The sequence below is a fragment of the Alligator mississippiensis genome, chromosome 9 (genome assembly GCF_030867095.1).
Source record: "Alligator mississippiensis isolate rAllMis1 chromosome 9, rAllMis1, whole genome shotgun sequence".
Classification (NCBI taxonomy): Eukaryota; Metazoa; Chordata; order Crocodylia; family Alligatoridae; genus Alligator; species Alligator mississippiensis.
The window spans coordinates 51411258-51437534 of record NC_081832.1 but is presented as its reverse complement, the minus strand read 5'-3'; the positions used below and the strand labels follow the sequence as shown (position 1 = coordinate 51437534).

Here is a 26277-nt window from a genome sequence, read left to right as displayed (position 1 = left end):
TGGGCTCCTCACTTCCCCTTTCCCATTGGGCATTTATTTCACAGTCTAATAAGCATCCTTGTTAAGGTAACTTACCTACTTCCACTTAGCACTATGGGGAACACTCAAAAGTCTAGACAGGTGGACACCTACCTAAATCACATGGCACTCACTTCAGCATAAGATTTGTTTAATGATGGCAGCAAGTAAGATAGCATAAAGTGACCAAGTAATTTTATGCAAAGATGTTCAAAAAGCTGTCTAAATATTTCAGCTACTGGAGTTACTAACCAGAGTTAAGCATGAGTAAAAGAGCCTACTAAATTTTGCAACAATTAAAATATCTTGATTAACTTCTTTAAACAAATAGCAGTTGAAGGTAATGGTAGTTTAAATCATTTTCATTTTAATCAAGGTAGGCAGAGACTGTACTCCATGAGAATCACTCCCTAATGTGCCATTATATAGCAAATGCCAGACCTCTGACTAGCTTTTTGACCCATTCTAATGAAATGCTTTTCCAATTAGGTTCAATGAACTAATCTGTACTTCGCAGTTTTTTTCAAATAAAGGTTTTGAAACTTGATCTCTATGCTTTTGGGAGCCAAAATTATTAATAAATGTTTATACCATCAAATGGTTGCCAAGACAGATCCAGTCATGCAATAACTGCCCACTCACATCATATTTCATTATGGGAACACCAAAAATGTTTCTGGAACCATTTGCTATGCCCAATGATCCTAAGAACCAAAAAGTATTTCTAACTTTTCTAGGGCTTTAAAGTCAATTGCAATTGTAAAATGGATTTGTCACTGCCACAATTATTTAGTTGAACAGGGCTAATTCAAACAGGCTGTACTTTTGTCAGAGTGACTGGAGTAAGATCATTTTAAAGGATTCTAAAAACACCAGTAAAAACTAAAAACTAAGCCAAGAGAGATGATGTCATTTAATGCTGTTTTGCTATTCCAGACAGATAAAAACATCATTATTTGTAAGAGGAGTAGAAAAAATCCAATGACACCACCATTTTAATTATTACATATTCTCTCCCCATACGAATCCAGTGAAATCAATTTCCCCCAGTAATATAACACTTTGACCATCATAAAAACAGGTTAAAGTTCCACAGATACATTTATAATGGAGATTCAAACTGGTAAAGAATCAGAAGTAAGTCACACACTTCGTGTAGTAAAAACCCATGGTGGTAAATTCTGTGTAAAAGACGAGTCACCACTTGGCTGCAAAAGTAAATTCATTTACAGTTATATCTGGCTGTTATTTTAGCTTAAAGGAAATCCATGTGACATCTGCAACCTGAAATGTTTCCCTATTCAGTGAAAGCCAGCAATATCCTATTATACATGCTAGTGGGTTTTTATTAATAGCTACTAGAAAAGGATTTAAATTCTGCAATTTTCAGCAAAAACAACTAACTCTCAGGTCTGAAAATGCTGTAACTGTGGCCCAGGTTAAAATGGCAGCAGGTGAACATTACAGCTCCAGGGCATAAAATCCATTTATTCTTTTTGTCGGTCCATAAAACAGCAGTTCTGGTTCCTTATGGCTCCTGTGGAAATACTTTCACCCTGTACAATGGATAGGATTCTAGCTCAGAAATCATTAGAACTATAGGACTGTTGTCAGCTGCACTACAACTTATTCAAATATTAAACAATAGTGAGGAATTAAGCAGTGATCAGAAAAAAGGTTTGAGAATCTATCAAAGTAACCTCTTAAAACTTGCATTTATAATTTTCATTGTCACTCCATCCATCAAAAGAATAGCTATAGCTCTCAAAGTTGTAGTGAGTAACTTTTAATTTAGGTATGACAGTTTGTCTAGTGCATGTATAATGCTCAATTTCATGGGGGCAAAGGAGAGATGGTGATTGAATGGAAAACAGAGCACAGAGGGGTAGGTAGCTTTGAAAGGGCATAGGGCATTAATTTCGAGACATTTTCTCTCAAACCGTTTCGCACAAATAGAAAGAAAATTTGCCGTATGTGACTGTGCATCTTCAAATTCCAACTCTCTCACTCTGTAAAACTTCCTTACCTACACTGCATTAGAAACTCATCCAGCCTGGGCAACAGTCCACCACTTCCATGCTTTGAACAGGTGAAGCCCCATTCTTGCACAGCAGGAAAGGAAGGAAGCAAAAGGCTTTCTTTGAATTTAAATAAGAGTTATCAGGAAGGCATGAAGTCAAAAGCGATAAATAACATATACATCCTCATCAAGGACTCAGCCATCCATTAGACTGGAAGACAGCAGGAATCAGCTGTGAAAGACTAGATAGAATTTACTGTTTGATTCGAGCCTTGAGATCACTTGGACAGGTGGCTGTTCTATTAAGTTATTCCCACCAGGGAAACTAATATGAAATCCAGCCATCTGCTTGCAGAACTAGTTATATGTGTATATCCATCCCTACATGCAATACTTTGTCAGTATACTACCACAGAGTTTTGAGTGGATACAGCATGATTTAAGAAACATAATTAAACATAACATGCAAATATTATTCCTCTATTAAAAAAACAACTTTGGTGAACCACATAGGTGAGAGGAAGAGCCAATGCAAAAGCAACATTTTGATTTTACTCATTTCAAACTAACCATGAAATCACCTTTTGTTTATACCTAAAAGTATGTGCATATTTTATATGGGAGACCTGTGGAACTAGCCTGAAAACGTGTTTTGAGTTTTTATGGTAATTTTCTATATTAAAACATAATTCTTTTAAAGTTATTTTCAGGAACTGCCAAAGGCAATAACAGAATGGCTGCACTTAACTGAAGTGCTAGCTCTTATTAGAGCATTTTTATCTGACATTCTCCAAAGGCTTTTATAAACACCTGAAAGCATCCCAATATCACAATGTCTTAAAGCAGGCACACAACAAAAGCAAAGGAATGTAGAATTTTCAAGTAGCTGCTAATGTTGTGTACCCACATTTCTCAAATTTGGAACCCTAAATTAGGAGACACAATAAAATTTCATCCTAAATGTTTTACTGAAAGTCAGAACACCAGAGAACATTAAAAAAAAAAAAAAATCAGTTGTCCTGACAAAGTTTCCTATACAAAGAATCATAGACTCATAGAACATCAGGGTTGGAAGGGACCTCAAGAGGTCATCTAATTCAACCCCTGCTCAAAGCAAGACCATCCCCAACTAGATCCTCCCAGCCAAAGATTTGTCTAGCCGGGTCTTCAAAACCTCCAAGGATGGAGATTCCACAAAATCTCTGGGTAACTTGTTCCAGTGGTTTACTAACCTCCTAGTGAGAACGTTTTCCCTAATATCCAACGTAAACTTCCCTTGCTGCAACTTGAGTCCATTGCACCATGTTTTATCATCTGCCATCACTTAGAACAATTTAGCTCCATCCTCCATCCCCTTCAGGTAGCTGACAGCTGTTATTAAATCCCCTCTCAGTCTCCTTTTCTCTAGACTAAAGAAGCCCAGTTCCCTCATCCTCTCCTCTTAAGTCATGTCCCCCAGCCCACCAACCATCTTTGTTTCCCTCCACTGGACTCTCTCCAATCTGTCCACATCCTTTCTGTAGAGGGGCCCAAAACCGGACACAGTGCTCCAGATGTGGCCTCACCAGTGCTGAATAGAGGGAAATAATCACTTTCCTTGACATACTGGCAACACACCTACTAGTGCAACCCAGTATGCCATTAGCCTTTTTAGCAACAAGGGCACACTGTTGGCTCATATTCAGCTTATTGTCCACTGTAACCACCAGGTCCTTTTCTGCAGAGCTTCTACCTAATCAGTCAGCCCCTAGCCTGTAGCAGTGCATGGGGTTGTTGTGTCCCAAGTGCAGGACTTTGCACTTGTCCTTATTGAACCTCATAAGATTTCTTTTGGCCCAATCCTCCACTTTGTCTAGATCTCTCTGAATCCTAACCCTACCATCCAGTGTATCTACTATTCCCCCGCCCAGTTTGGTGGCATCTGCAAACTTGCTGAGGGTGCACTCTGTGCCATCTTCCAGGTGGCATATTATTAGACTATAATATTCCAGTACAAAATGTAGTGCTATCTTGACAGTGAATTCCTTTGCAAGGCTTTATAAAATGAATTTATCATTATCTCCATTTTACATACAGAGAAACTGTGACAGGGAGGAGCAAAGTGACTTGCCAATGTCAGAGTCAAGCATCAGATCAAGAAAAACTATAATAACCTGATTCAGTCTTCAGCTCTTACCATAGATAATATCACCTTCAGGTTAGAAATTATTTTCCATTTCCTTTTAATAGACATAAGGTTTGTGGTGTAAACTTCCCTTAAATTCTCTTGCAATGCAACTTCCTGATGGTTAGAGATATGGCACTTCAATATGTGTTAGTTTAGTTCCAAAACTATGTCTGAGCAGCAGACATCTAATCTCAGAAGTGTTTCCAACACAGAGATCCTGCAGTATAGCTCACAGGACAGCTCTAACCTGAATTACTCAATGTACAATATCTTTAGCTAATTATGGGTACATGAATTTTGATCTTTGTAGGTATGTCCAGAACTGTCACTGAAGCTAAAGTCTAATCTAATTCATCAACAAGATGTCCAATTTGTTCACTTTAGTAGCTATTAATCAAATGAGTTACTTAGGAACAGCTATTTGGCACGCAGGCTCTTTGAAAAATCATTTCCACACACTACGATTCACAGTTTTTTCCCTCCAAATCACAGTCAGCCTCTTAGCTACGCACTGGTCTTGTTATAGAACACAAATAACCTTTTTCACTTTTCCTGGGAGAACAAGGGAATCTCTCACCTTTTGATGCTTCTGAAAACAGCAGAAGTATCCCAGCATGCCATGCTGCAGGAAAGTATGCAGCCTTCCATGGTGCTTGACAGAACCATGTTCAATTTGTATTGTTCTACCACATGGTTAGATCAAGCACAAAGGAAAACCCCATTAACAGCCAGAGTCAGTGTTAGGCAGTGCCAAAGAGAGAGGAGCGTTGAGAGGAAGCAGCATGGAGAAGCACAAGCTGGAGATTTCACTGAGAGCTGCTGTCCACTTGACCCATGCAAGAAGGAACTGGAGTACAAGAGGTTGTCATATTATGCTATAACTGTAAGAATACTCTATAGCACAATCTGTTAGTGTATGAGAATTGGGACCAGGAGATTTTAAAGGCAGTGCTATTGTGACAGAAAACACAACCAAAAGATTGCAAATGGCTTGTTCCAAAAAGTACTGACAGTACATGGTACAAGTATGTGGAGCCACAATAACATACTAAGTGCTTTATCTGTTCTAATCTTCATTAGGCCATTAACTTTCTTCTTGTATCTTCTTTCCATGGATATAATGGAAATGTTTATATAACATCTCCTGATTCCATTTAAAGAATAGATCTGGAAGGTAAAAATGATGATCTCAAGTATTCCAGAGTACATACTGGCAATACAGGATTTCCAGCCTGGTAATACAGGATTTTCATTCTGGTATTCAAGGTCTGACTTCAAATAATCAAATGCAGTTCCCTGAAGTTACTGGAAATTGTGAACCGGAAGCTTAGGCAAGACATTCTTGCAAATGTAATTCCCCCTCCATGTGGTATATTGACAATAATCACGTGTAATAATCATTTGTCTTTGTTTTTAAAAGAACACAACAAAGGATAATTATATATTAAGACATAAATGAGTCTCTTCCTATTGCTGTTTTATGTAATATTTATGATATCCAGGGATCCTGTTTTCTCTGTTTAAAAATGACAAATTCTCTGATTTAAAAAACCCAAAATCTGTGATGAAAATGAAACACCACTATATATACCGGTATCAATTAAACACACTGTTTTATTGATATAGTTACAATTTTAAAGCAAATTGGAAGCCTACCAGTGCCTCAATCACTATAACGACATGCATTCTAAGTACCTATAAATTCTGGTATTTGATTTTGGCTTTTTTATCATGGAAAATCAGAGCTCCCTCTGCCCCCTTAGCTCACCAGGATGCAGGTCCAGGCCCCTCACTCCCCACCCACAGCCCCCAGCCCTGTTGGAGGGGACCCCCAGTTGCCAGGGCTATGGGGCCAGGGACCCAGGTCTGCAGCCCTCTGCTCTCCATAGCAGTGCCTGAGCCCTGGCTGCTGGGAGGTGGCTGGTGTGGTGGAACAAAGTGCAAAGCCTGCCTCCCATTCCCTCATGGGGAGCATGGCTGGAGTGGATCCCATGAGGGGTGGAGGGGTGGATGCGGGCTGCCCACTGTGGGCTTGGGCTCCCTGCCCTGCTGCCTTCCCCCCGGGGCTGCTGCAGCTCAGCAGGTGGATGTAGTGCAGCAGGGAAGATTGGGCCCAGGTGGGGAAGCTCAGTGCCACCTCTGTGAGCCCAGTGCTGCCATGGTGAGGCACGCCCTGCCTGCCTGGCAACAGTGGGGCACAACGCTGTGCCACTAACCCTGCTGCTGCCAGGTGGGCAGGGGACACCTCACCAGGGTGGATATTGCAAGGGGTGAGGGGTGTCCCCTGCCTGCCTGGCAGCAGCAGGGTTAGTGGCGCAGCGTTGTGCCTCACTGTTGCCAGGCAGGCAGGGGGTGCCTCACCCAGTGAGCCAGGTTTTCCATTTCCCACAGAAAAATGGTGTAAAACATGGATTTCCCCCCTTACCAGGGTAAAACATGGATTTTTCCTTTTAGCAGAGAAATCCACAAATTTTGCAATTTCACAATGAGCCCTCTTCAGGTGGGCAATGTTCCAGCTTGCAAGGGGCTGTGAGGGAGTGGGAGAAGGGTGGTCAGGTAGGGGGTACCACGTGCATGCACATGCACATGGCTGCCAGGCAGCCTGGAGAGCAGCTTCCGTAGGTAAGCTTTCCTGAACAGCTCCACTATTCCCTGTAGGGCTAGGTTGCACCCGCTGGGCTGTGGAGGCCCTGGGGGCGGGCACCTGGAGGCAGGAGGCTGCAGACCCAGGTCTCTGTCCCCATAGCCCTGGGAGCTGGGGGCCCCTTCCAGCAGGGCTAGGGGGGCAGGAGCTGTGGGTGGGGGGTGAGGGGCACTAGCAGGGCTTTGGGGAGGGGGGAGTGAGGGCCACCAGTAGGCCTGTGGGGGCTTTGGGTGGGGAGGGAATGGCACAAGCAGGATCAGGGGGGACCTTTAATCACAGATTTTGGGGGTTTTATTAGAGAATTTGTGATTTTTTTTTTTTTATTTTTTTTTAATCAAGGAAAACCAAGATCCCTGCTGATTGCCGTTCTCCTACTCCCCCCAGCACCTTGCAGCCTGGAACTCTGCCAGCTTGTAGAGGGCTCTTTGCAAAAGTTGAAAATCCATGTATTTCTCTGTTAAAATGAAAAATCTACAGGTCTCAGTTAAAAGGGGAAACAGAAAACCTGCATTTTTTCCCCCATTTTTCCATGGGAAACAGAAAACCTGGAGATCAACTTCTTATAACTCATCCTTGTACTTTTACCATTTAGGCTGGAGCTTTCATAAGTAATTAGTGAGGGTCATATTTTACTCCCACTAATGCAAAGCTCCAAGTCAGGCTATGGCCTTGAAGCGAGGACCTTTAGCCTGCTGGGCACAACCATTCATCCTGGTCTGCCACCTCCCCAGCAGAGCACTGGAGTGGACACACATGGCCAGAACCCTCCAGCTGGGCCTAGACACACCCACTCCATGCAACCAGAGTGGCCAGTCAGGGTCAACTGACCCCTCACCCCTTGCAATATAAACTCCCTGATCCAGAAGAGGACTCATATGGGCAACAAGATTCAACCTTGTTCTCAGGCTGCTGCACCCTTGGCTTCCCTATACTCTGGCTCAGCACATTCCCCTCAGCTACTTCTCCTGACCCCGAGGTAACCCTCGGACCTGGCTACTTACAACCCAGCATGACACGCATATTGACATCATTGGTGCACAGGAAGGCCAACACTGAGTACTTCTGAATGTTATATCTTAGACATGCATGTACAGAAGAAAGGCTTAGCAAACCAGTGCGATGAGAGTGGACCTGTCCCTGAAGAAAGGCAAGCTGCATGCCACTGGACTTCAGGCAAAGCTGGTGTTGGCCTTTTTGGATAAGAAGGTTTTCCTTTGGAAAGTGTTTGTACTGGCCAGAAAAGAGCAGTGTCACTATAGATCATCTGCTGCGAACAGAGCGCGCAAACAGGGAGGGCTAGGAAGGGGACTGTCCCCCCAGGCCAGGGGGCACCCCTGGGGCTAACCCTTGGGGGAGCAGGCTCCTGTGGCAGCGGATCCCCCCAGCGGGGGAGCGTAGAGGCAGAACTGCCGGCAGGCACTTCCGGGTAGACCGGGGCGTCTGATTGGCCGTTGGAGCGGGGCGGGTAATTCAAACCGCGGGCTTTAAAGCCACGGAGTGACGTAGTTCCCAGCACTCGGGAACCAGCAGCGGGAAGGAGAGGAGGCAGCACACGTGTGTCCCGCACGCACGTGTGCCCTTCTTACCAACCAACTGACCGGAGGCGGCGGCGGCAGCAGCAACAACAGAGGAATCAGCAACTGGGGCAGCAGCAGCTGATCCCCCGAAGGTAAGTGGGGCGGAGGGACCCGGCGCAGCTGAGCCGGATCTGGAGGGGAAGCCCCCCGGGTCCCATATAGCTGAGCCGGTAGGGAGCCGCGCTCCCGAGCCGCGCAGCGCGAACAGAGCGCGCAAACAGGCGCGCTCTGTAAGAGCACGCCGGCGTTTGCGCGGGCGTTTGCGCCGGAGGGCGGGCCAGGAGGGCCAGGAGTGGGACTCCTGTAGGGGTAGGGCGTAGACACCACGCAGGTCTACAAACAGCAGCTTGTAGAATGGTGTCTACGAGGAGTACTGCTAGGGCCTCTGCCCAGGGGGACAAGGCTACCCGGGGCAGGTCTGAGGCCGCCACCCAGACCGAGCCCATGGGGGAGCCGGTGTCCCCCTACCTCCTGGCCTGTGGGGTATCCCCAGCAGGGCCGGGGGGAGCAGAGATTGGGGGCCCCCACACCTGTCCAGCAGGTGCCCGTCTTAGGGCCCTGGAGGCGCAGGTGAGGGAGCTCCGGGAGGAGGTTAGCAGGCTGAGGGGGATCAGGGAGGCGGAGGATGAAATTGACAGTTATTTCCTTTCCCTGCAGGCCCAGGCACCCAAGGAAGAAGCACCCCGGGGAATACCCTCCACAGCAGAGTGGCAGACGGTCACAGCCAGGACCGGAGCGGCACGCAGAGAACCGGTACCAGCTTCTCCAGTCCGACTGGTGAACAGGTACGAGGCCCTGGTGACCCTGCAGGAGATGGAAGGGGAGGAGGACACCCTTGGGCAAGAAGAAACACCACGTTCTTCACACCCCAAACAGATCAAGAGATCCACGATGACCCAGAGGAAGAGGCGACGTGTGCTCGTCATAGGAGACTCCATCCTGAGAGGTACGGAAGGACCCATCTGTTGCCAGGACCCCTCGGCACGAGAGGTATGCTGCCTCCCTGGAGCAAAGATTCGGGATGTGACGGAGGTAATCCAGGCCAGGATCAAGCCCACCGATTATTACCCCATGGTCCTAGTCCATGTGGGTACTAATGATGCGGCCAGGAGAACCCCCGATCACTTGATGGCGGACTACTGTGCTCTGGGCGGCGTGCTGAAGGAGTTCGGTGCACAGGTGGTTTTCTCTTCCATCCTACCAGTGACCGGACGAGGAAGACGGCAGGAGAACTGCATCAGAGAGACCAACTGGTGGCTTCGGCAGTGGTGTCTCGAGGCAGGCTTCGGCTTCCTGGACCATGACCCGCACATCACGACGAGGGACATGCTCAGCTGGGATGGGCTTCACCTGTCCCCCAAAGGTAAGCGTGTGTTTTCTTCTAGGTTGGCGGATCTCCTCCGGCGGGCTTTAAACTAGGCTCGTCGGGGGGAGGGGAGTACGAGGGCAGGGGAAGCTGTGGACCACCAAACCATGTGGCACCCACAAGGACAGCCCAGCCTGAAGAAGGAGAACATTGGGAACCTGAAAGCCATGGGGAGGCCAGCACAACAGAACAGGTAAGGAACAAGAAGGTAAGAAACAATGGGCCCCATGGGACTGGGAGCAGGGGGGCAGCAAAGGCGCCAGTCGCAGGGCTCAAGTGCCTATATACTAATGCTAGGAGCATGGGGAACAAGCAGGATGAACTAGCGCTCCTGCTTGCACTAAACACCTATGACTTAGTGGGGCTAACAGAGACCTGGTGGGATTCATCCCATGACTGGGCGGTACATATTGAGGGCTATAGATTGTACAGAAAGGACAGGTCGGGGAAGAAAGGGGGGGGGGTTGCACTTTATGTCAGTGAGCAATATACATCAACCCTCATCAAGACAGAATCCGAGGCGGAGGAAGTAGAAGGATTGTGGGTTAGGCTACATGGGGGGCAAGGAGAAAGGGATTTGGTGGTAGGGGTCTGTTACAGACCCCCACACCAAGGGGAAGAAATAGATGCGGGGCTCCTGAGGCAACTCTCGGAGACCATAAAAGCTAAAGAGGCGGTAGTCATGGGGGACCTAAACTACCCGGACATCTGCTGGGAGACGCAGACAGCAAGGTCCCATCGCTCACGCAGGTTTCTAACTTGTGTACAGGACCTCCACCTGACACAGGAGGTGTATGGTCCCGCTAGGGGGAATGCCATACTGGATCTGGTATTGGCAACGGGAGATGACATGATAGGGGACCTCCAGATCGGTAGCTATCTGGGAGACAGTGATCACCTTATGATAGAATTCAACATAAGACGGCGAGTGGGTAAGGTAACTAGTAGGGTGAAAGTGCTAGACTTTAGGAAAGCTGATCTCACTGCGCTCAGGCGATTAGTCAAGGAAGCACTGCAGAGTAGGAGTTTTGATGGGATGGGTGCCCAAGAAGGGTGGCTGTGCCTAAAGGAAACGATCCTTTGGGCACAAAGCAAGACGATCCCCGAGCAAGGCAAAAGAGGGAAAGGGGCCAGGAGGCTTCCATGGCTGACCAGAGAAATCCAGGGCAGCCTAAGGGCCAAAAGGGGAGCACATAAAAAGTGGAAACAGGGTGAGATCACTAAAGATGAATATACCTCCTCTGCTCGTGCTTGTAGGGAGGCAGTTAGGCGGGCCAAAGCTACCATGAAGCTGAGGATGGCAACCCAAGTAAAGGACAACAAGAAATTGTTTTTTAGATACATAGGGAGTAAAAGGAAGGCCCAGGGAGGAATAGGACCCCTGCTAAATGGGCAGAAGCAATTGGTGACAGATTGAGGGGACAAGGCTGAACTCCTCAACGAGTTCTTTGCCTCAGTGTTCCTAAGCGAGGGGCACGACAAGTCTCTCACTGGGGTTGTAGAGAGGCAGCAGCAAGGCGCCAGACTTCCATGCGTAGATCCTGAGGTGGTGCAGAGTCATTTGGAAGAACTGGATACCTTTAAGTCGGCAGGCCCAGATGGGCTCCATCCCAGGGTGCTGAAGGCACTGGCCGACATCATTGCAGAGCCACTGGCGGGAATATTCGAATGCTCGTGGCGCACGGGCCAAGTCCCGGAGGACTGGAAAAGGGCTAACGTGGTCCCCATTTTCAAAAAGGGGAGGAAGGAGGACCCGGGCAACTATAGGCCGGTCAGTCTCACCTCCATCCTTGGTAAAGTCTTTGAAAAAATTATCAAGGCTCACATTTGTGAGAGCCCGGCAGGACAAATTATGCTGAGGGGAAACCAGCATGGGTTTGTGGTGGGCAGATCGTGCCTGACCAACCTAGTCTCTTTCTATGACCAGGTTACGAAACGCCTGGACACAGGAGGAGGGGTGGATGTTGTATACCTAGACTTCAGGAAGGCCTTCGATACGGTATCCCACCCCATACTGGTGAACAAATTAAGAGGCTGTGATGTGGATGACTGCACAGTCCGGTGGGTGGCGAATTGGCTAGAGGGTCGCACCCAAAGAGTCGTGGTAGATGGGTCGGTCTCGACCTGGAAGGGTGTGGGCAGTGGGGTCCCGCAGGGTTCGGTCCTTGGACCGATACTCTTTAATGTCTTCATCAGCAACTTGGACGTGGGAGTGAAATGTACTCTGTCCAAACACAAAGCTATGGGGAGAAGTGGACACGCTGGAGGGCAGGGAACAGCTGCAGGCAGACCTGGATAGGCTGGACAAGTGGGCAGAAAACAACAGGATGCAGTTCAACAAGGAGAAATGCAAAGTGCTGCACCTAGGGAGGAAAAATGTCCAGCACACCTACAGCCTAGGGAATGACCTGCTGGGTGGCACGGAGGTGGAAAGGGATCTTGGAGTCCTAGTGGACTCCAAGTTGAACATGAGCCGGCAGTGTGACGAAGCCATCAGAAAAGCCAATGGCACTTTATCGTGCATCAGCAGATGCATGACAAATAGGTCCAGGGAGGTGATACTTCCCCTCTATAGGGCGTTGGTCAGACCGCAGTTGGAGTACTGCGTGCAATTCTGGGCGCCACACTTCAAGAAGGATGCGGATAACCTGGAGAGGGTATAGCGAAGGGCCACTCGTATGGTCAAGGGCCTGCAGACCAAGCCCTACGAGGAGAGACTAGAGAAACTGGACCTTTTCAGCCTCCGCAAGAGAAGGTTGAGAGGCGACCTTGTGGCTGCCTATAAGTTCATCACGGGGGCACAGAAGGGAATTGGTGAGGATTTATTCACCAAGGCGCCCCCGGGGGTTACAAGAAACAATGGCCACAAGCTAGCAGAGAGCAGATTTAGACTGGACATTAGGAAGAACTTCTTCACAGTTCGAGTGGCCAAGGTCTGGAACGGGCTCCCAAGGGAGGTGGTGCTCTCCCCTACCCTGTGGGTCTTCAAGAGGAGGTTAGACGAGTATCTAGCTGGGGTCATTTAGACCCAGCACTCTTTCCTGCTTATGCAGGGGGTCGGACTTGATGATCTATTGAGGTCCCTTCCGACCCTAACATCTATGAATCTATGAATCTATGAATCTTTGCAGAACAGAATACAGGTTTTTACACACCTGACAGGTAGCAGAGCTGGATGAACTACTGGAAACTGTACTTTCTGTGATAAAAAATATTTGTTTTTACAGAACTGCTTGTAAATCAACTACATTTTCAATGTGTGGACTACATGGAAACGACAGTAACTGAGTGTATTTGCTGGTCACCACTAAAGCTGTTTGACTGGTTGCTTTAGTCACATGGTGATGTTTCAGTTTTCTTTTTCTGGATAACTAAAAAGGTGCCCCAGACTGGCTTTTAGATTCTCTCAAAGAGTGAATTAGAGTGGCTGAATCAGATAATTTGACACTTTGAAGCTATCGCAAACTTTGAACTCTAGCCAGAGATATGACCAAAAGAAAAAATTAGGCTATTGTAATGTCATTAACTATCTTTCATAACCCATGCAAAGTAGCATAAAGTATCCATAAGAACTGAATCTATATCTGATAGGGGTGTGCGAAGCTTCAGTCGCTGATTCGATTTGGAGAAGATTCAGCCCGATTCAGAGGTTTATAAATTCCCTTTGAGGATCAGGACTGAGAGACTGGAGACAGAGTGGCTTTTTTTGTGAGAAATGTGCCCCCACAGGTAGTTGGCTATTCTTGTCTTTGATAGAATCTGGTGCAGTTTGCGGGGGTACTGGAGATACGTTGGCAGGTTTTGTGTGTCTTGTCATGGCATGGTCTGGATCCATTCAGTACATTTTGGACCGTAGGAAGTTGGCTTCTCGTGATGAAGTTAGCGAGGTTAGGTGCTTGTTTGAATTTACAAACCACTTCTCACAGACGGCCCTATGAACTTCACTTCATCAACCTCCTGGATACAGAAACTCAGGGACTCAACACAGACTTTGGATTTATGACACACTACCACCTGTCTGACATCTGTCTCCTCAGGCACCTCTCCACTTCTACCTGCTACCTCCACCTTCTCCCTAACCAAGCCTCTCTCTCTCACCCCCTGACTCCTCCATTTCCATTTTCACTAACTGGCTTTCTTGCCTGCATTGCATGCCAGCCTCTTGCTTTTTCACTATTCCTTCCATCCAGGAAGAACACACAGACATCAGCTAGATGCTTCCTCAGCCTGACAAAGGGTTTTTAAACCCAAAAACTTACAATGAAGAATTATTAGACTATTCAGTTGGTCTAATAAAAAATATCAGAATGACCCTAAGAACCTTGTCCGGGCTATGTCCTTAGATCAACACAGCTACAACCTACACTCCCTTAACACACACAAGTGACACAAGTTTTGCCTTCAGCAGTTCAAGGTGTAGTTTCACAGAAACCCCTGCACCACTCTGCCTGAAACCTGGCAGGCCTCCCTCATGCCTGCACGAGAGGCTATGTATGTGGCAGGACAGGTGCTAATGAGGGTGGCCATTTAATGCCCTGCTCTCAGAGCTGGAGGCAACAGTTTAGTTTCTCACCAGCCAGCAGGGGAAGAACATGTCCCTGCTGAGATCCTGTGCCAGGAAGAACTTGGAGGTATAAGGGCTGGGGCTATATGGGGAGGAAGAGGCTCCACATCATCCTGGGTATGACCTAAAACTGCACCCTGCCAGGGTAGGGAGGCCTGGGTGGAACTGCCAGTGGTGCAGCAGTCCCAGGAAATGCCAGTACCGCGAACCTCCCTGGTGAAAGGTGGGTAGCAGCAGGAGGCACCATAACCTCCAGGCACCTCACAGTCCTGGCTGGGGAAAGCCCAGATCTATAAGATCTTTGAGAAGCCTGAGGCTTACTGGTTGTAGTGAAGTTATGAGGGTGAGAACAGGGGCTACCATCCCTGCAATTTTTATCCAAATTAGCCAAAAAATGACAAGGTTATAGGTATTTCAGTGATTCCCCATTATAGTCTATGGCCGAATCTCCAAATCTTTCCGAATCAACGCCGCATCTTCCAAAGCTGATTCAACTGAATCTGTTTGGGATAGTGATCCGAATCAAATCGCTGTCCTCCAAATTGGCCAAATCCTAATCGAATACTTCCCTAGTCGCACAGGCCTAATATCTGACATATTTATAAACTGCTTCTATACCAGGGCTCCTGCCAGTGATTTCAAAGGTTCTAGCTCTGACGGCTGAAAAGTCCCATACTCTTATTTCACCTCCTGCATAGTTGTATATGTGTTCTGGCTCTGGCTTTTGGAATAATCCCACCACCCCTGCCACACACACACTTCAAGCTGCTCTGTTAAACAAGGAGAAAAAATAATTAATCTCTATTAAATTATTATTTGGTGTTACCAATATTAAGCAAATGTCAAACTAAGTATTCTGAGTGAACACTTTCAGTCCTACTAGGGAAGGGAACAGTCACATTCCAGTCTTTCTGGCAAGTTTCTTGGGAACACAGAACAAAGATCTGTTCTTCTACTGTGTTAATTAAATATTGCTCTCTTTTATAACTGTCTGCACTAGTCAACAAGCACAATGAACAAGAGCTATCTGTGAAGAGAAGAAAGAGCCTGCCAAAAATGCCATTATAAATGAAAGCTAGGGACAGAAGTTGCACATAAACCAGTTTAAGTGATCAGAAACAGGTTTAAACCTGTAAAAGAAGAGAAGGTCAGTGCACACTAACCACTTTCAAAATGGCCAAAACTGGTTTAAGATAAACCTGGATGGATGCAGTATTAGACTTAACTGATTTATGTCAAACCGGTTTATGGAACTTCTGTCCCAGATCACAAGGATCACCTCTCCACAGGCAATTTCTGGCAATTCTGTTTGTGACAGCCTGTGGCAAAAATGTAATGGAAAACAGGAACCTTTTTGGTCAGATGGACTAGGAAAGCAATCCATCAGTTTGTAAGTGCTTATTAGTCCTGCTTTGGCTCAACGAAAATGTTGTCGTCTCATAATATTTAGTTAAATAATTTAAATTAATGAAAGTAGGATCCCAAAACACATTTTTCATGTTTCTGCATGAACAAAATGTAATGTTTGCAAAAAACCCCATGAAGTTTGTGAAAAGTGTTTAAAAAGCAGGCTGATACAGAAGGGCAAAATTTGGTTTGCAATGGAAATATTGAAAAGCACAAATTGCTGTCCTTTATCCAATTCTAATAGATAATGTTAGATGTTTTATCCGGGTCAAATTATATGATCTGCTGATCAAGTTGATTTCAACCTGTAGTAAGCAGATGCCTCTTTGTCAGACAAAAATGTTGGTTCAACAAGAGTTGCAGTTCGTCTATTTACCATTTTCCAGTTAACTTGTAACAATTCAGCACAGTCTTTAGGTATCAGACCTGACAACAGATTTATTGATGTAATGCAAGCTCAGCTATTACTGCATTTGTTTTAGCCCAGTGGCTTGCTTTATGCCAATGTCCCTTTAATTTTTGCCACTATTTAAATAGACCTCTGTCTGTATGCATAAAAAGGCACTAAGCTTATAGCTCTGGGGAGCAACATAACACACAGTGGCAACGTGGCTGGGGCCTAGCCTCAAGAGACCAAACTTTGGCTGGGTTGCAAAGAACTGAGTGTCCATCCCCTTTCTTTTTGTGCAGTTTCTCTACAAACTTGCAGTATCTTTTTTCTGTTGAAGGAATTACTATGATCTAAATGATGAAGATTGTGCTTAAAAAGATATTTAATTGGATACCTTTATATTTTACTTGCTTACTGGTGGCTCTCAGGCAAATAGGGCTACTTATTCTAACATGGATTTGATATTCTTTGGGTCAGATGGCCTATAATGAATATCTACAATGCAGGGTAGAAAACTTTCATAGATTTCATAGGTGTTTAGGGTCAGAAGGGACCTTAGTAGATTATCGAGTCTGACCCCCTGCCCTGGACAGGAAAGAGTGCTGGAGTCAGATGACCCAGCCACGTGCTTGTCTAGTCTCCTTTTAAAGACCTCCAAGGTAGGGGAGAGCACCACCTCCCTTGGAAGTCCATTCCAGATTCTGGTAACCCTTACCATAAAGAAGTTCTTCCTGATGTCTAATCTAATCTAAATCTGCTGTCTGTCAGTTTGTGGCCATTGTTTCTAGTAACTGCAAGGGGTGCCCTGGTAATATTTCTAGAGTAAAAGGAACTGTAAATCTATTATCTTTGGTCACAGCCAATATCAGTAATGTTTTTATCTCTCTACATGGTTAGACATCAGAGATGGTAGAGTGCAGTTTCATGTATACACCTAAACTGGAAAATAGACAATTATACTCTGCTACAAAGGCATCAACGTTTTAAGTTTGAAGAAGCACTCAGATTAAGTTTGCTTGCCTCTCTCCTGTTCTATAAACACAAATTTATGTAGTGACATCATTAATATGGATGCTCACTTGGACCAACTTATAATTCCCTTTGCCCTCTGATTTCTTTCCAGCAAATTCAGTGACAAGTAACAATAAACAACGTTCTTGGCTTCATTATATCCTAGCACCTCTGAAGGGCTTTTCAGCTGCAGTTTCATTTGTCATTTTCAGAAGAGATGGTAGGAGACAGCAGATTTAATTCATCTTAAAAAAAAAAAAGCAGCAGCAGCAGCAAAAAACAAGAAATCCCCATGATGCTACTTTGCAGTTGCCCAGATCGTATGGCACTATTTCACATTTCTCTCCCTTGCTTCGCTCAAGCAAAAGCTCTGGTGAACAGAAGTACTAGGAGCCTGGCCTCAGGCTAGTTTTTCTGCAAATGTGACTAGGCCTCAGAGCATTCTGTTCAGTTCCAGAAAAACCCCAGCACTGTCAAGTACAGTAAGGGCTAACATAACAGCTGTCAAGTTTCAGTCTCCACCTCCAGCTTGGAGCTGTTGGAGGCCAGCAGAATAAGGACAGACTGAACAGCAAATCCCCAAGCAGGTGTTATTGCAACACTGTAACTAGGCAGATTTGGCATTTATCATCAGAAGAAAGGCTGAGAACTGAAGATAGAACTATGAATACACAGGATGTGAATGAAAATCCTTGCGTAATAAAAATAGGAGGAATTTTCAAAGAAATTGTCATGGAGATTTACAAATTAATGGGAACAACTGAGAGCATTGAACTAGGATAAATCACGTATACCTGTGCTAATTATAGTCACTTACCTTGCATGAGTTTTAAACAAAAACAAAATAATACTACTTTGCATTTTTCATCTAAAGATCTGAAAAACTTAAAAAATATATTTATATGGCTCCACTGCAGATGGAATTATTAGAACCACTTACATCTAGAAAAACCTAGGCTTAGCAAAACAACTCATTTATCTAAGGTGTATCAGTTTCCTGGCAACGCTACTGGGAAAGAATCTTAATTCCTAGTCTCTGTGCTCATCACAAGACAGCTCTGTCCCCTCTGTAGAGTTCACTACACAAGGTCCAGTCCTGAGGCAATGAGATTTTTGTCTCAGTTTACACAGACTGAACTGGGACCATATTTTAAAATAGAGATTCTCAACCAGGTTGCCACAGCACCCTGGGTTGCCTTGAGATCATTTTAAGGTATCCCAGTGTACAGCATTATACTGCTGGGAGTGTAAATATGCTTCACAAGATAAACCCAGAGATTTCAAATAGGAATTCACAGGGTTAAAAACAATCTGAGCTATTGTGGTCTTTTTGAGTTCTTTATAATAGAAAAATTGTTATATTATTTTTCTGTAGTCAAAAAAGCAAGTGAAAACTAAGAGGGGATATTTTCTGAGGGGTGTTGCAAGTAGTCTAAAAAGGTTGAGAACCACTGGAATAAAGGGTGAGGTTAACAGGTAGTGTCCAGGAAAAAACCTATCCCAATCATAAATAAACTCTAACCTGGCAATTATGTCCAAGAAATTTGGATCTGTTCACCACCAAAACTATTGCCTTGAACCTGAATATGAACACAGAGACACAAAAAGACAGATTGAAAATATCATGAACAGGTTTTATTAAATGTCTTTGACACTGTTCCTGATAAATGAAACCAAATACTCTCAGACGCATCATTTTCTACTCTGATGACAAGGCATAAAGGAGATAACTCTTGCACACAGGAGATATTAAACTATCCCTAAATATGAAGTAGCTTCTAACTCCATTTTCCACATCTGTATCAGAGCTGCTGCCTTCAGTTTGGATTGAATTACCGAGAGGCAGAATCTGGGAGGGGGAGAGTTATGTTGGCAGATGGTCCATTGTCCTCCTCCTTTTGTTCACTATTGTTTGATTTCTACAGAACTATCTTGTATCTTAGCACCTAATTAAAATCAGGGAGTTAGAACATGTGCCCAATGCAAGAAGGGGACAGGTTTAGTTATTAGGGCTCCTGTTGGGAAACACATTTGTATTTCCACAGGGTAAGAGAGTAAAGCTTCTGTGATATGAAATGTTTAGAGAGAAATATGCTTTGACTATCACCAACACCACTTTGTGGAGGGTAGGACAGGTGGAACTTTCATCAGGTTTCAAATGCACAAAAAAACCTGACAAACACAAATCTACCAGAGAGAGAACAAGAGTTGTGAATGCAGGGGACAGCTCTGTGCAACAGCTATTGTATACATCAGTGTCACACAGTAATCAACGATTTTACCAGCTCTTGAAGTGACAATGAGTTACTACAGAGACATCACAATCTGCTGCTGGATACCTTCTCAGTCCCCTAAAGACCAGGGCTGCTTCAGAAAACAAAATTGTAGTGTAGTTAACTTAATCGAACACTACCAGACAGAAGAGCTTTCCTCTATCCTCCCTCACTACTAAAGGAAGTAGCCTCCAGTAACCTAGAATTGGCAAGTCCTACTGGATCCTCAGTGGATAGTGGGCAGATGCTGCTAAGGAAAGAAAAATCACCATCATGCTCCCTTACTGCTTCTCCTGAAAACAGTACATTAGAGTGCACTTCTCTGGCTGCTCCATTCATCTAGCTCCTGATTTGCAGCTCCAAACTTCACAGTTGTGGAGGGTGTGTATGTGGGCAGGGTGTGGAGGGAATGGTTTCTATACATATCAAGAAGGGAGAAATGAATATCCAGCAAAATTTAAAATTACAAACCCTAGCAGGCAGCATATCTACTAGTCTTGGTTTCTTCGTGTCCCTTCATTTCATGGCACAATACCTCTATAATCTTCCTCTTAAAAGGAAATAGGTGCATTACCTACCTGTTACCACATGCAAAGAATCTTCTTCCCTGACCATTCCTAACTGTTTTCAAGTTAGGGTCCTACCTGGTGGTGTTTGATGGCAGTGGCAGGGGGAAGAACAGAGTACTAGGTCAAAAAAAAAAAAGCTGCTATAAATTCTTTCCTGCACTGTATGCCATTTTAAATATCTAAGATTACTGTTGTGCTCTTCTATCTGCCTGAACTTCTCCATATGATACCCTGATACCACCAAACTCCAAAACTGGAAAAAATTTCAACATTTTACTTTTCCTGCCAAACCCTTCCCTCCCCTTCCCCATTAACAACTCAGTTATCCTCCTTTTCACCTACTTCTTCTTCCAGGTCACCTTTATGCTTGGAGTCCTCCCCCACCACCCTGCTTAAATCCCTCCCTCCCCGATTAATCCCCTTGCCCCGATGCCAAATGGCAACAGTTTTTCCACTCATATGCCTCCTGAAAACATCCTTTTTAAAGTTCTGGAGAATTCAAATGATAAGAAAAAAATATCTGTTCTGCTTCAAGATTAGGTTTAGTGGATTATCTAAAATAGACAAGACCATTTCTTGCTTGGTTGAAGAAGTACTAAGTGCACTGAAGGAGGATTAATCATGGGTGTGATCTTGAACAGTATTGACACCTGTAACTCCCACAGACCTCAGGGTTTGGCATTCTCTACACATCTCAGGATTCAGATCCAGCCAGCTGAGTACAACATCAGGGATTTCCTCCACCCCAGCTGCCAAAAAGAACTATTAATATTTTTACCATTTTCCCCCCATGGATAAGCTCATGTGCTGACCTTTAAAGTGTGCTAAAGGACTTAAATAAATGGAATGAAAATACCAGTAACTCCATATGACCTTACTTGTGTTATCTCTGAGCAAAAAAGTATAATTGTACAATTACAACAGAAACTACTTTTCTTTTCCCTCACTAAGTAAAAGATGTGTGAGAGAGATGGCAAGGATCCCTGAATCAGCAAAAAATATATGGGGAGGCCACTAAGCATTCTCATCACACTCGTAAGGTGATGCAGGACTGTCCCTAGGAAAGGAGATGCATTGCGTGCCAATGTTTTTTGTTTTATCCACACAAGGTCTCATACTTTATGATTTTGCCGCATGAAGATGTATTGGGTTAAGCCCAGGATAAAACTATATTCCTCAAAGGGAAGAAAGTGGAAAATTATATTTTTCTGCAGCATAGTCAGTCTGAAACAATAAAAATTAATGAAGGAGGAAGTTGAGCAGGTTAGGTACAGGTGCTGCCAGCTTGAAGGTACTGTGGATCATCTTACAAGCAATGATTCATCAAATCTGCGGAAGGGATGAACTTGCAAAAACTCTCTCTATTTTAAATAAAGGCATAATGAGTACAGATCTATGATGCTTATGGCTATTTGGAGATTTTACAAACAGGGACAAATCTCTTGAGCTTTTCAATTGTACTAGCTTTCAGTCAGCTTAAACCCTTATTTTGAATCTGCACAATCCATGCCTTTTTCCCCTTAAGCCACATACCAAGAAAGCTAGACTGCTATGCCTTTTCCAGGTATGTCTGACATTGTAAAGTAGGGAAGTAAGGGCAGAAACAGAAGGACTGAAGAAACATGATTTGAAAAAGAGATCAAGAGAAGAACCCATACAAAAGGTTATTTTCAACACCCTTTGTGAATTGGTGTTACTTCCCTTCATAATTTATATCAATTTTTTCCTCTGGGGTGTATCACTATGCAGAAGATGCATGTTCCTATATGTATAAAACCATGTTCATTGTTCTTTCCTATTAATAAAGATAGATCAAAATAACAATGGCAGATTAGGTATAGATCATGCATTGTTTTCTAAATAACTGAGCCATACTTTTCCATTCTTATTTCAAATTAAAGATGAAAATTACTGACTTATTACTATAGTACCATTAAGGAACCTAAACCTGATCCCTGACTCAAAACATCCTGTGTTTGCAGAGTGGAACTAAATAGCATGACTTCAGCCCATAGCAAAAATTGCTTGAAGACTTTAACAACTGTTTACAAGACAGTCTGATTGCAAATGAAGTTATCTTGATTCTATTTTGCTCTTAAAGAATAGCTTATCTGAGCATATTGCTTGCTGAGACGCACAAAGCACCATGGCTTGTTTTGGGCTGCAGCCATTCAGTCTCATGCTGCATCTGTGTCTAGTGCCATCAATCTTTTACCACTAGGAGCACAATTAATCACGGTGGTTTTTCAGGGGAAAAAAGGCAAAAATGATAGTAATTTTTATAGAAAGTACTGTGTGGTATTCCATCAATGACAGTCGTTTTTCTTCCCAATATATAGTAACAGATTTTCTTGCACTGAAAACCTGTCTGCTACCATGGCATACCAGAAGTACAGTAATTCTGAAACATACACAGTCAGCTCAGATCTCACACCAACAAGCAGAATCTGCTAATATATGCTGCACAAGGCAATTAATGTCCCTTTGTTGGTATCTGGAGAATGGAATCAACTAACAGTATAGATTATGAAGAGATGCAGGGGGAAAAGGAAAGCTAGATATGCTCATTTTCCAGGTTATTTTCAGGATCATCAATTAATTTTACACACAGTACATAACAACATCTCAGGACCAAACCTTTAGGGCAGTTTTGTTTGATTACTTACAAAGGACAGAAATCCAAGTGACTTCAACAGCAGAGCTAACTGAATGAATAAGCACTAACATAAGGATTTCAGGATTTAGTGTGCAGAAATTGGTTATAGAGGGCAAAAACATATTTATACGGTTCAGTCCCTCTGGCTATCTGCCCCATGCCCCTGGGTACAGCTGTCCACTGCTAGTTTTATAGGGTCTCATCATTAAAGTTCTTCTCCTTGTTTGTACATTTGTTTATTTGGATTTTAGTTTTACTATTTATTCAAGCAAAGCTCCCACTGAAGTTAATGGAAGTTCTGCCTGAACAAGGACCCTAGGATTTTTGCCCAATACACATCCAATACATTCACTGATTCATCTACATCTTTCACAGCTTTTCTTACACATTTTATAACTCAGCATTTTAAGTTAAATATCAAAGACTAAAGAAAGAGAGAGACACAGGAGGAAGCCAAGCTACAGACCAAGCTCTTTTTTTAATCCATAAGGTAATCAGTTTTCTGGAGCACTAACTGAATTTCCCAAATTTAATTTTAAAAGATGCTCCATAATATCCATTATAGCAAACACTGTCCTGCAGATTTGATTAGCAGGCTCTCTGGACCTGCTTATTTCTGAATTGAAAGTGCAGTACAGCCTAGATAAATGAATTACCTGAGCAGCGGAACTTGTGGCTCTTGATCTGACCGATTCGTTTGTTGGCAAGGCGACGCGGATTGCTGCATCGAGCGCCGCTGGTTTCTATCGGATTATTCTTCAGGTAATCAGCCAGCCACTTCAAATGGCAGTCGCACACAAATGGATTCTGAGCTAAATGTCTGCAAGAAGGATGGGATGTTTAATCAGAAGTGACCTGTGACACTGTATTCCATCATTGTTTTTCACAAACGCAAACCTGAAGAGTAGAGTAATTGAATAAGCTTCCAAAAACCGAGGCCTAGCGGAAGCCACATGGAGCTACACATGAATGGAAGAAATTCTGTGAGCTATCGTATTTCGTAGCTCATTAAGCTTGCTGCAAGTCCTTTCTCAGAGGAAACAAAAATTAATATAGCAAAGCCTGCTTTAAAGGACACAGACCTTCTGTCTACAAAGGCCAGTGTTTTCTCTTGAGAGTCTGACATGATGCACTGTAATAGAAATGCATCTTTTTAGAAACACCTGACTTTAGAGAATACTTTGTGTCCTGGTTTAAAAAGAAGTTTTATTGACCAGCTCAGCTTCTTAGAGATCAAAATATGAATAAGTAAAGGAGTGCCTTGAGTAAGTGGGTAAAGCCATGAATGAAGGAGGTTCTTTCCCAAGAGTAAAATTTCATATTGGCATATGCTAATAGAAATTTTCTGGCATCTGTTCCCTTCTGGACCTGAATTTTTTTACTTTTCAGGACAGATTGATCATGCAAAAGAGGGCTTGAGTTTATATTTCACCAAGTCCTTGTGAAATTCACCAGTCCAATTCAAAATTCAAGTTATGGGGTGGCCTTTTTTACCAGACATACAAACTCAAGTGATAAAAGCCCCCTGGTTCCAGGGGTGTAGGTTGTAGCCATGTTGGTCAAGGACATAGGCAGACAAGGTTCTCTGGATAAATCTTTTATAAGACCAACTAAAATAATTGGGGAAATTCTTCTTTGTAAGCTTTTGGGTACAAACACCCTTCATTAGGCTGAGGAAGCATTTGCAGTTGGTTTCTGCTCTTCCTGGATGGAATAGAAGAGAAGCCAGTGGTCCTCTGGATCATTTATAGGTATTTCAGGTAGAAGCCCCCCGCTCTTCCCTTCAGGCTCCCAGAATTAAACCCAAAGTTTCTGTTGTTGTCTTATAGTCCTTGGTATTCGTCTCAGCAAAACAGAAAGTAAGAGAGGTTTCAGGGCTTTCTCTGAATGAACTAGCTCCTGCTACTACTGAAATCAATGGCAAAACTCATATTTTCTTCACAGGGTGCAGAAGGAAATGTCTAGGAGTCTGATGAGAGAACAGAGTATGGAAAAGAGCTATTTCTAAGCAGATGGGAAGATATCCTGAAGAGTCCTAAGTTTTATGTATGTATGGTTTTATGTTTTCATCTCATATCCCACCCATACTAAACTTATATTGTTTTCTATTGCCAGGTATTTTTAGGAACTTCAGTTTAATAATACAAACATAACAGGGTTGTGGCAGCCAGAGGGAGCAAAAGCAAATGAGTGTGAAGAATGGGGAAGAAAAATAAACGCCTGACAGAAATAACTGAAAAAACTAAATATTGTTGCTGTATTGAGGATGTGGAGTAAAACTACACAGGTTTTGGAAAGTCCAAAGGCTAAACAGAGCACACACACTGACCAGGAAATGGGACCTGTTCAGTGCTTAAAAAAGACAGAAAGTGGCAGTCACCTAGAATACCAACACCATGAAAATGTCCTGAAATGTGATAGAAGACTGCCTCATTGGGATGCAACAAGGACAGCTGAATAACCCCTTCTAAGGGCGGTTATAGACATGCTCCAGGAAGCAGCCAGGGGAAGGGGAGGGGTGCTTTAATTAGTGAACCATGCTAATTAAAAGCACCTAAGCATTACATGTATCAGCATCCCCACACTGAAAAATAGTGGTGGGATGCTTTGAACTAAAACTCATTATACAAACTTTAGTTTAAAGCACCCCACCACCATTTTTCAACATGAAGATGCTGATGCACCTGATATTGGAGGCTACTGGAACGCATTAATTTCCACACTCCAGCAGACTTGATTAATCGAGTCTGTTCTGATATGCTGGATTTACAGCACATCCGAGCAGCCTCGCTACACGTTTATAGGAGTCCTAAAAGACTTAATAATTATTTAAAGAGTCACAGAACCTGGGAGGCAATTTTTTGTAGCTTAAAATTTATCAGATTAATCAAATCAAATTTATTTAGATCACTGGATTGTATGCACCTCTCTTATTTGCTGCAGAGTCATATGAGTAAACGTCTTTATATTAAGTTCTCTCTCCTGCTTATGTATATGCATTTGCTTTATAGAGGTATAAAACCGACACATGCATATATATATATTGTTTAAATGTTTATATTAATGTCTCCACAGCTTGGAGCAAAAATGATGGCCATTTATTAGGGAAAGATTATGTTTATGCTCGCAGTTCCTTGAGGCCTATTGCTAGAAATAATCATTGTACTTTAAGTTTTTAGGTGAGCAGATGCATACACAAAATGCATTTTCAGTGATAGATATATGTGTACACACACACATGCAGCAACATTTTCTAAACGAGACCATCACTGTACTGTGCAGGAGTGTTATCTTTTTTGTGCAAGTTGTCAGAGCTCTATCTTATCCTACAAAATATCCGTTTTGTATATAGGAAAACTAAGGGGTTTGTGACCCCTTTCATAGTCCTAATGCTTTATGTGCTAATGGTCAAAGACTCAAATAAAATGAGTGATGGATATATATTAAAAAATAATCTTTTTACATGGGGAGAAGGATTAATGACTGGCAGTGATACAAAGTTACTCCATACCTGGAATGTCCATTTAAATATATTTTCCACACTCACAAGTTGTACAGCTTATGTTAGCCTTTCATAGGGATAAATATTGACTACATTAGCTTACAGAAAACCA

The 26277-nt window shown here is 43.7% G+C and overlaps 1 protein-coding gene across 5 annotated transcripts in view; it reads right to left on the bottom strand.

The window, feature by feature from the left end:
• The window catches only part of SLIT3 (slit guidance ligand 3), a 964832-nt gene that overhangs the window by 225674 nt on the left and 712881 nt on the right, over positions 1–26277 (bottom strand). For all 5 annotated transcript variants that reach the window (XM_019487139.2, XM_019487141.2, XM_019487140.2 and 2 more), the window contains one exon: positions 23320–23483. In XM_019487139.2, the coding sequence (XP_019342684.1) occupies positions 23320–23483 (164 nt within the window). The remainder of the gene's footprint in view (positions 1–23319; positions 23484–26277) is intronic.